This window comes from Emydura macquarii, unplaced genomic scaffold, assembly GCF_026122565.2.
Source record: "Emydura macquarii macquarii isolate MOO-44397 ecotype Brisbane River unplaced genomic scaffold, CSIRO-AGI_Emac_v2 contig_1348, whole genome shotgun sequence".
NCBI classification, from domain to species: Eukaryota; Metazoa; Chordata; order Testudines; family Chelidae; genus Emydura; species Emydura macquarii.
In genome coordinates this window covers 5,936,605-5,947,625 of record NW_027131485.1, presented here as the reverse complement: position 1 = coordinate 5,947,625, position 11,021 = coordinate 5,936,605, and the positions used below count along the sequence as shown (strand labels likewise).

Here is an 11,021-nt window from a genome sequence, read left to right as displayed (position 1 = left end):
GTATCAGCAACTGTCCCTGAGCTATGCCTTGTAGGGAAAAGGCTTCAGCTATTTCCATGCTATTCTTGTGATTTAAACTATCTGACTCTAGTTAGGAGCAGCAACACTTACTTGCTAGAAGCAAGTGCTAGATCCTCTGAGGCCTTCTTGCTGAGACAGTGAGTCCAATTGCTGTTGTATTACCATGCCATAGTGCATATTTCATTACTGCTATGTGATGATACTCAGGGCCATTTTAAGACCTTCATAGGCCCCTTGACCAAAATAACTAATTTTAAGCTATTAATAGCTTACAAAAAATTTTATGGTTTTATTTTATGGGTAATACGGCCCTGATGATACTGTTTGCATAAGAGATTGGCAGAGTGCTGTGGCTCTAGAAGGTGGGGGAAGAAAGGGAGAAGGAACGGGATGACAACCCATGTGCCCGGCTATTACTGAAGGTGTCCAGAGGCATGAAATTTAGAATTTCAAAATCCTCTCCTAGCAATTCTAGAGAGACATGAGTCAAAAATGTGCATCATGTTAAGTTAAGTCACAATCCAGTGTGGGAATTGGATATGGCTTTTTAAGTGTGGTAAAGCAAGATCTGGGTCAACTAGCTACAGCATGACCTAATGTGGGCAACAAGGGCCTCCACTTCACTCACCAGACAGGAGGGAGCTTCTATAGGGTAGACAAGTGGGTACCTATTACAGTTAAGTGATCGTTACCATGATCATGGTAACTATGATCCAGAGATTTTACTGCCTGGGTGTGAGCTTTTCAGCTGGGCTTTAGAGACCCTTGTGTCTTATGATCCTTCAAAGGAAACATGAAATTCAGGAGAGAGATTCAATCATGAACTAATGCATCTGACAGTTTATTTTGTCATAAGTTTAGTGTCTGTTTACCATTACAGCTTTTGTCCTCTTGACATTTATAAAGAGCGCCAACAGCAGTGCAGCACCCATCAGGCCAAGGATCACTGTAGCTGCTGTTGTAACAGTGGTCCATGCTCCTTCTGCCATGAGAGTATCTTCTGTAGGGAGAGAAGGTAGAACCACAAATTAGTGACCAGAATATTTTGCAATATACTTGAATTAGCATCAACATGCATCAGCTAGGCAAATGAGAGTTTGTTCCATACCTTGGGTTGAAGGCCACTCATCTGATACAAAGATAACAGGACCAGGCAAGCTTGTCACACCAGAGTTCTCCGTTTGCATCAGAAAAACATCTGCAAGATATCAGTGGCCACAAATGAGTCTTTTGTAATTGATTTCTATGTGCCAAGCTAACTGACTATATTCAAAATCCATCCAGAGGACAGCAATAGAGGTTTTCTAGACCTCCTAATCACATGACCGACAAAGATAGACAACCGATCCATTTCTTTTGATCTCCTTGATTAGTCTGGAAAAGTCTCTGCAATCTGTAAAAGGCTGTAGTGATCTTGTCCTGTTACCAGTGAATAAGGAGATGACAGAGTCATAGGCTTCAACTACAGGAAGGGATGAATGTTAGGAAAAGTTTCCTAATGTTTAAGGAGATTAAGCACAGAAAACAAGTGACCTAAGGAGTTGGTTGAATCTGTCACTGATCTAGGACTATCCCTGATTAGTTTTTAAAAATGCTTAGTCCTGCATCAGTGCAAGAGGACTGGACTACATTACCTACTGAAGTCCTTTCCATTCCTACATTTCTGAGATTGTGATTCTGCTATAGTATGTCACCAGGTTGTGTGATATTCTGGTTGCCAAGGGTGATTAGATCCTACCTCGTTTGGTTCTGGCAGACAGAGGACATCTTGTTGAACACAGAGGGGAGTCTGGTTGAAGTCTATCACAGACCAGAGCACTGCAGTGGAAGTACACCTAGAGCAAAGAGAAGGGAAAAACCATGTGGAGCACAGGAAACCTCTAGCATTAGCTAGTACAAGAGGAACCGCACTTACTAGACTAGTAAGAGCCTTGTCACCCGATACAAAGGCAAAGGCCTTCACTTCAAATCTCTGGCGGTAGTTGGGATAACTGACTGCAAGGCCCACTGGATGAAACACAGTCCTGTAGTTGTCCAATTCATAGTCACACCTGAAGGCGATACATGTAGACAGTCATAGGAGGTGGAGGATGGAAGGCAGCTTCTTCGAGAGGCCAGAGTTGAAGCCAGGTAGAGACCAGTGTCTTGGAATAAGGTTTACTTCATTAACATTCAAGTTTAATGGTCAGTCTGTTGCCCAAGAGAGACCTTCAGAACTGTTTCAGAGAAGTCTGCCTGACCTCACAAGTCTGCATTAGGGCAGCCAAACATTTCTAGGCTAGACATTTAAAAGGGTTAAAGTATTGTTTGAGTTAGTTGGAGTTTTAATGACTGCAGTAAGGAGTGCGCTTGCTCGAGGACTAGCTTGACCTAATGCTACAGTGACCTACACTCTTGTTGATCAGATCATAGCCAGACAGCAGCCCTTTGCGCCTAGGTGCATGAGAGGCACCTGACTGTACAAGTCAGGTTGCTCTCAGAGCTCCTCCAACAAGCCTTGGCATAGCATTTCAGAGCTACACATTCCTTCAACACATCTCAGTACAGCTGGCCTGCCCATGTTCCGACACCACGTTGTGTTACACCTACCCGTCCACAACAATGTTCCACCGGGGCAGAGAGCTCGGATCTTGCGATAGCGTTGCCCAGCAGTCATCCAACATCAGTTTGATGTTGGGGTCGTTGCGGTTTAGAACTTGCACTTCCAAGAAGATGGGTTGCCGCAGATATTTCACAATAGGGTACTGGTCATCACTGTAGGGCTGCAAGTAGGAGGCATCTGAAAACCAAGTACAGGTAGAGTTACAGCCTAGTACCCAGCAGGTAGGAATTCTCACAGGAGAATCAGTCTAGAGACAGGAATAGTCTGGCTATAGGAGGAAGTCAGATGTATGCCTAGAAGGACAGCGAGTGAGTGATTTAGCTTTATCCTTTGCGGAGAGACCAGGAAGCCTGCTAAGCTTGACTGGACAGCCCCACACAGATCCTCTTACTACAGAGGAATCCAGTGTAAAAAACCCCCAGTATGCCAGGCCTATGCAACAGATGAGCCGTTCAGGATTCCCACCACCCTAAGGAGCAGTTTGTGGTTATCTGGTCTACTTCTTTGGCTAGTAGGGACCAAAGAGCTCTTCGGTCCCCAGTCCTTGGACTATGGAGGGAGCCACTTTGCTTCTGTCCCATCCAGGATTAGCACCCAAATGCAAGCTTTACCTGGATAGACCAGTAGGATCAAGGAGAGAGGCCCCTGATTTATTGAAGAAACCGGAGGAGGGAGACTGCTTATCCTTACGCTCAGAGAGGCATCACCACTTCTGTAGGTGCACACTACAGTTAGCCTGAAATACAGAACAGTTTGCAGCTCAGCACTAGGTTAGCTAGCAATTTTTTTTGTTTTGGACTGGATCTCAGCGGACTGACCTGAATTCACTGTCTCTAGAAATTCTGCGTGGCGGTAGGTCTGCCCACAAGGCACGCACTTCGTTCTCATAAATGGTCCTCTCGCCTTCAAACTGCAGGGGGATACGGCAGGGTTAGTGACTGCCCTGCCACTGATGCTCCCTTAGCAGTCGCTGTGCTGGACACTTACCCTCTGCCTTGTCCCACACCCGTTCAGTGGTATGTGAAACCGAACCATGTCATTCGAGGGAGACTTGAAGATCGGTTTGCAGGTAGGATCTCTTAGCCTGATGGTATCCAGGTCTAGTGCAGGTCTGGTCCTGTCACTAAGCACTTCAAAGTCCATGTAGCCATCCTGAGTGCACACAGCAGCTGAAACATTCAAGGAGTCTCGTATGAGTTGCAGTCAGGTGAATCCAGGACATGAGGCTGCAGCAGCCCCTGCCTCAGTTCAGTGACTAGAGTATTCTAGTTGAGCTGTGTGTCCAGGGCCCTGACCACCCCGAGAGTTGTCCTGAGCCTGCTGGATTATTCCCTGCCTCCCTTTTGTATGGTATTACCCAGAGAGCAGGGATCTGGCAACAGCTCAAGCCAGGAAGCTCAAGAACTCCGAGCTGCTCACAAGCAGCACTGTCACCTGACTAGTAACCAAAACCAAGGGTAGGTGGAGACATCCATTTAGGAGTTGTCTACAGCAGGCCAAGTAAGAGAAGCTGGTATGGCTTCAGGCCAAGGTAAGTGGCCCTGTAGTGCAGGGGGACAATTGGTCAAGTCTGTCTCAAGACTTGAAATTTCTTGCTTTCCATCAGCTACTATGGGAAAAGCTTCTGATGTGATCAGGCATAGTATGTTGAGCTGCCTGCCTCCATTAGGAGGGAAAGGCAAAGAAAGCAGTATGTTGTGTTCACTCTCATCTACACTACAAATGCACTTAGAAGACCCCTCCCAAGCAGTAGGTGTCTAGAGTACACAAATATGGAATCAGACATTGGGGGAAGGCAGGGTCTCAGGCCTTTCAGCTGGGCTCTAGTACAAAGATGCCTAGACCTATTAGTTGCTGAGATCCTTCCCCCCCCCCCAGGAATGGTGGCTTGCTAGCTACAAGACATTTGCACCAAATATCACCATTTTAGCCATGTTAGCTCATGGATTCTTGAGCTCAAAGAGGAGCTCAAGATTCATTGGGTGGTGTGCTGTAATGTTTTGGTGTGTCAGACTCATTCTCTTGCCCTAAGTGAGTCACTTTCAGTGTTTCAAGCTTCCAGCATTGGATCCCGGAGATCCAGTCCCATTTGGGGACTAAATACATCTAGAGCAGCAACTACCACAGAATGAATTGACAGGAAGTGTAAGTTATCTTACCTATTGGTGCATGTTGGTCACAGGGACACTCTGGATAAGTCACCATTGACACCATGTCTCCACGGAAATTGAAAGTTAGCCTTAGAGATGCTATGTATGATTGAAGTCCTAAGCAGCTCTCTTCATACAACTGGAAGAGAGGGGAGGCAGGCAGGCCACAACATGTGTTAAGACAGTTGAAAGTCTATAGAGGTAGTTATGTATGTTCACAGTTTTGTACCTGCAGGCAAAGATAGTATTTTGCCTCTGACATTTAGGCTGGACTAATCTATCCAGAAATATTTAATCAAGGCAAAAAGTACTTCTAAATCCGCCTACTCATTCTACTGGAGTAAGAAGCAGGAATGTATGAATTTTAAGTCAGTAATTGATTGAGTGTTTCACCTTTAGGAGATGATGGGTATTTAGACCTTGCCAGAAGTTTAGCATGAATCCTTTAAGTCAGTTTGGCTCTGTAGAGCCAGACTAAGTAGTCTAGCAGCCTTCTTGGAACTTTAACTCTTATTTGTACAGATAAATACAGCATGCTCAGTTCTGTCCACACAGCTCTCTCTGACCCAAAGACTAGCATAAGTAGCTACATATAAAGGAGACCAAATACTAGCTAGGTCTAGATACATGAAACTAGCATACCCGAATAGAATGAGGGGAGCTTGGTCTAAAGGGACTAGCAGTACCTTTATGGATTGTTTCAGGGAGATCACACCATGCTTGCAGTTATGGAAGTAGCAGACAAATGGCCTGTCCAAACTAGCATGTCTGAGCTGGTGTTTGTCATGGTGACATAAGAAGGGCCAAAACAAGCAGTCCAAGTTTGATGCAGTAGCAAGGGCTAGTTCCTTGCTAGGAAGCCATTGCTTAAAATAAGCAAGGAAGATTTTTTTTTTTTTTTTTTTTTTTTAAAATCAGATACAGCGACACAAGCCCCAGCTCTAACACCCTTTCTAAATACAAGAGGGTTTTAATGGTCTTCTAGAAAGGGTAGTCTTGTAAGGATTTGGGCATGGCCTGGGTGAGAGAATTAGATGGCCATCAAATGATGGCAGCACTGACAGGACACCTACAATCTAGTCATATGGCTTGTAAAGACTCTGGCAATAGGACACCCAATCTGATTTTGTAATTATGAAGGCCATAGCTGGAATAGAGGGGGCTTTTCAGTTACAATCAGAACCATTCTTAGAAGGAGTCAGATATTACTAGGTTGTGCTGAGCTTACTCTGGACTTAAGGATTCTTCTGTTGATGTGCAGCTTCACTCCTCTCCTGGTGTCTAGAGAAATTCCATTTGCTTGAAGCTGGTTCATGGGAATATTTCTATTTTCTATACTCACAGCTGTGAGGACCCCTGGGAAGGCTGGGATGGCAATAGTCATGTGTGTTGAGTTACAGGTTGCTGGGCCTGCAAGGACAGTTTTGTTAGTACTTTCCATCTTAAAAAGTTAGTTTCTATAGAAGTCCCTGTGACGCAGAAGCACCATTTTCTTCTGTGAAGAGACCAAGCTTTACCTGGCGCACAGATCATTCTTGATTCTACAGTTAGCCGCTGGTCAGGAGGCCCATAGGAAAGCTTGAGTGCCACAGTATATAGCCTCTGGTTGTCTTGCTGCAGAGGACAGATATGGTTGAGAACAGCAGGTTATTTATAGTGAGGTTCCCAGGTATAAAAGTCAGTCTATTAGGATTCAGTAAGCTAGTTTTGAAGTTATGAGAAGTCTTGCAGGGCAAGTCAGCCATTTACTTGCTGTTGGAGCAGAAATAGCCACTGGAGTAATACACTAGCTCTGTCACATTACTCCTAGGCAGAGGAGTACTTGAGTAGGACATATGAGCGCCATTCTAGGGTCTCTTGCACCACTTGGTGTCATAGCCAGAAGTCAAGTTAGAACTATTGATCTCATTAACCACTAACATGTATATGTAGGCATACCATACATTTCCATTTTCAGAGGCTGTAATGGACTGTCTGCAGAGTCAAACTAATCATGCTGTCTAAGTAGCCTAGGATAGTGAGGCTCAGTAGTACCAGACTTATCACTATTTGCCTATGGCAAGATTTTTTTAGCCTCTCGAAAAATTCCTCAGGTACCTACCTTGTAAGAGATGACTCCAGTAGCACCAAAAGAAACTTGAAAGATTAGGTTGTTGCTGTCAGCTAGGAACGTATATCCTTGCTGCATTGCTTGTTGGAGGCTTAGCCGGTGTGTTCTTGTTCCATCATCTAGGGTCAGAATCCAGGCCATCTGAGATTCTGTTGGCTACAATTTGAGGCTTCTGGTTAGTCAGGCAGAGTTTTTCCATTATAATGCAAGAGGTTTATTGTTCTTATCTTTAAGAAGTGTTAAAGCTGCCCCTCACAGCAGTCTTATTAACCAACCCAGAGATTCTAAAGTAGCAAACTGGACCCTTCGGTCCGTAAGCATCCCACACAGAAGCTAGTTTCTACATGCACCAGCTATAGTTTAAGGATGTTCCTCTGAACACCAACCCCCATTTTGATAGAGAAGTTTCATACCACATGTTCATCAGCAAAACTGGGAACGAGTCTTGGAAATACAACCTGAAAGAGAAGGGACAGGAAGCTGAGTGCAGGGGACAGTTTAGACAGTATGATAGCAAGCAAGCTTTCCACAGTGACTGTAACAAGGGGCCTCTAATGCATTAGAGAAATAGAAGCTCTGGGGATAAAGGCCTATGGAGGTAGTGCATTGCAGTGGCTGGAGGCCAGGCATGATTTAGAGGATCAAGAAAACCCCCCTGTAATTGTAGTGCCCCTGTGCCCAGGTTGAGGAATACTGATCATTAGCCAATGGAGGGGTCTGTATACTCCAGTAAGTTGGCATAGCCAAGCAAGCCATGAGAAGCACACACAAATGAGGAGTCAAAGGTAATTAGCAGGAAGTTTTAGACAGATTAGTAACTGGAACTGCACCGAGTCTCCCCAGAGACCAGGAAGGGGAAGTCCACCACCATCCTCCTACTAGTCAGTCTTTCCTTATATCCACCACCTACAGAAGAGGGTCTATAGGCACATCTTTAAGGCTTGACCTGAGGCCATGGAGTTATTGGCTGACTCAGCTGAGCTCAGTTAAGTTTACTAGGGATTGTCAAGCTACCCCACTTACTGCCATGAAGTCTTTGGTGCAGTTTGTAGCTCCTGTAAAAATAGTAGGGACAACTTCATCTGCTTGAAGAGCATCACAGCCAATACTGTAGGTTACATTTGCAGGGTGCAAGAGTGTCTGGTTGAGCAGCAGCAGTTTTATTCTCAGCTGGTGTTTATCATGCTATAGGCAGCAGAATACATTAGTCAGAGTAAGATACAGTGATATAATTTTATATTACTAGATGTTGCCTCAGATCAGCAATTAGAGGCCCTCTTCACCAGATTTCGTATGTCTAAGCTGAAAGTTTGCTTCAGCTGAATCTAGTGGTTTATAAGAGTTGCAGTGTTAGTTTAAAACCAAAACACAAGACTGCGGAACTTGCCTACTTCCTCAAGGAAGGAATTTGATCTGTTGGGAGCCATTCTGGTTAAGTTACAATATTATGCTGCTGAGTAGCATCAAGTACAAGTTGACAGTAAGCTATGTCATGCAATCAGCTCTTTGCTGTTACATACACCACAAAGAAACTGGCTTCTGGATCTGGTTTCCTGGCTTTCACTTAGTTCTCTATCACTTGAGAGATTCAGTGGGCAGGAAAAAAAAAATGTATATATGTATATATATATATATATATATATATATATCTTAAGGCAAGATAAATGGTATATTACACACAATTAGAATGTTGCACCACTAGAGGTCTAGTTTTATTGACCATACTGTACTAGCAGTTTAGCACCTGTATCACATCTACATATGCCCAAAGCAAAGGGACTGTTTTACCTCTAGTCTAGTGCAGTTCATGTAGAGAACAGTTAGAGTCAGCCTCTTCTGATCCACCATGTAGTCACAGTCTACAATCTCTTCACCACTCGCATCTAGAGAGAAGAAGCTAGTCAGCTGGGCAGCTAGAAGTCACCCTAAGAAGCCAGCTAGACATGCACCATACATACCAACTACATAGGTTTGCCAGAAGTTACTTCCAAGCTCTCTGGGAAACCCAATCAACATTTTGTCAGACTGACAAGAAACTGTCCCTAGGAGAGGAAATGCACAATCAGTCTGATCCAGACACTTTACAACACAGAGCACCAGATGAGTCTCAGACTGGCTGTTCGTATGATGAACACCACTGACTCCAGGGGCTGTCAAGAGGAATCAAATTCTGAGCACACCCCAGGCTCATTAGGACTATCTAAGCAGCCTAGCTGCAAGTCAGCCACCCCATAGTGATGAGAATGCCCTGTTACCTGGGAAGTCTAGAGCCATGGAGTTACTGACACCAGCTGTCAAGGGGGCCATAAGGCAACCAAGCAAAACAAGCAGCCTGTAAATAAGAGAAAAATGCTCAGACACCAGCACAGCAAACAGAGCCCTCCTCATAGACAACCCTAGCCCCCACTTACCACATGCTGCAAAAGGCCCAGCCTGGCTGTATTACAAGCAGCCGCATGGCTAGAGAAACAACACTCACAGATCAACCCAACTCACATTGAGCTGAGCTGAGCTGCAGGGGGTTATATAGGAGGCGCTGCAGCCCCAGCACTGGAACAGCTCCTGAAAAACACCTGGGATGCTTTCCTCATCACCTGCCAGCAGTTGCCTCAGAGGCTGATGGTTTGCACCTGTCCCAGCTCTGGGCTGCAATTAGTGAGGAGGGGATGGGCTAGGGACAAAGCTCCTCTTTCAAGGGGATTTTATTCTCTTCTGCACAATTTGCTGTTTCCCTCCACCTTTAAGATTAGTTTGGTATGCACTTTTCCTTTCCCCCTCCCCACCGCATCTTCCTCCCACTGCAGGAAGATGGGGCAAAATAACTGATGAGCTAGAGAAAGATGAACACTTTGTATTGCAGCCTTAGGCTGCTCTAGCCCTGTGCCCCTTAACCAGGAATGCACTGGGTACTGCCTTTCTCCTCTGCACACTAAAACAGCCTTGTGCTCAGCCGTGGGGTTTCTATGGCGTCCCACTCTTGGGCGCTATCCTCAGTATCTCCGCCTTGGGAACGCTACATTGCCAGGGTAATTCTGTTCAGGAGGGACAGTTTCTCAATATCTACTTTGCCATAACTGTTACCAATGTGAATGAATCCTCCCATCCCCCTGGGAAATAGAGGAATGGTTGTAGTCAATATTTATCTGAATGATGGAAGGGCCTAGAGACACATTGTTAAACACTATTCTATAGATGGGGGAAAGTGAGACACAAAGAGATTAATGAGTGTTTGCTTTACGGTAGCACATCACACCCCCACTGTGATCGGGCTCCATAGTGCTCGGTGCTGTATGAATGCAATGACAGACAGTCCCTGGCCCAAAGAGTTTACGATATAAATAGACAACACAGAAAAAGAGTGGGAGAAAGGATTATTATCTGTGTTAATACAGACAGATCTATGTGACAGTGATTAATGCTAAGGTCACACAAGAAGCTTAGAGAAGAGCTAGTACCTGAACCCAGATTTCTTGACTTCTGGGCCAGGGCCTGAACCACCAATCCACCCACCCTTTCTCTCAGATTGTCTAATAAAAGGCTCATCCTGATCCCTTTGAAGTCAATGAGAGTTTTGCCATTAACTTGACTGGAAGAATTGGGCCAAAAATCGGTGGCAGAGCCACAGAGGGATCCAGGAGTTTTGTTATCTAGTTTCCTGCAGTGACCACTAAACCAGTCCCAGTTCTATAATTATGATTTATTTGTTTGTATGACTGTGGTGCTTTGGAGCCATCATCACAGACCAGGACCCCTTTGTGCTAGGCACAGTACAAACATAGAACAAGAAAACAGCTCCTGCCCCAAAGAGTTGACACCCTATAAGACAGGAGACAACAGAAGAATACAGACCAACAGTAGATAGGTGAATACAATGAAACAGTGTCAGCATGGTAGGCAGTGATCTCAACACTCCAGCAGCCTAAGTGTTGTCAAGTCTTCTACAGGCATCCCAGCAAAGGAGACTTTGAGGAGGGATATGCAGGTGAATAATGAGGTAACTTTGTGGATGTTTATGGGGAGGTCCTCCCAAGCATGAGGGGCAGCAAGGGAGAAATCACAAAGGTTCTTCTTTCAGAATTTAACAGGTAAGCAGTGGAGGCCCATGTTGATACTGAACTCCATAAAGCAACAGTTTGAC

At 45.0% G+C, this 11,021-nt stretch overlaps 1 protein-coding gene across 1 annotated transcript; it reads right to left on the bottom strand.

Moving 5' to 3' along the window:
- Window positions 1–838: 838 nt before the first annotated feature.
- Window positions 839–9,378, bottom strand: LOC137155053 (zona pellucida sperm-binding protein 2-like). Its single transcript, XM_067550982.1, has 18 exons — window positions 9,295–9,378; window positions 9,139–9,215; window positions 8,842–8,925; window positions 8,672–8,766; window positions 7,907–8,068; window positions 7,297–7,341; window positions 6,875–7,039; window positions 6,291–6,387; window positions 6,002–6,183; window positions 4,783–4,912; window positions 3,611–3,792; window positions 3,442–3,533; window positions 3,235–3,359; window positions 2,611–2,800; window positions 1,937–2,072; window positions 1,760–1,856; window positions 1,130–1,219; window positions 839–1,021 (listed from the first exon to the last, which is right to left on the bottom strand). The coding sequence occupies exons 1-18, from the start codon at window positions 9,339–9,341 to the stop codon at window positions 879–881; spliced, it is 2,139 nt and encodes a 712-aa protein (XP_067407083.1). The 5' UTR covers window positions 9,342–9,378; the 3' UTR covers window positions 839–878.
- Between the last annotated feature and the right edge of the window lie 1,643 nt (window positions 9,379–11,021).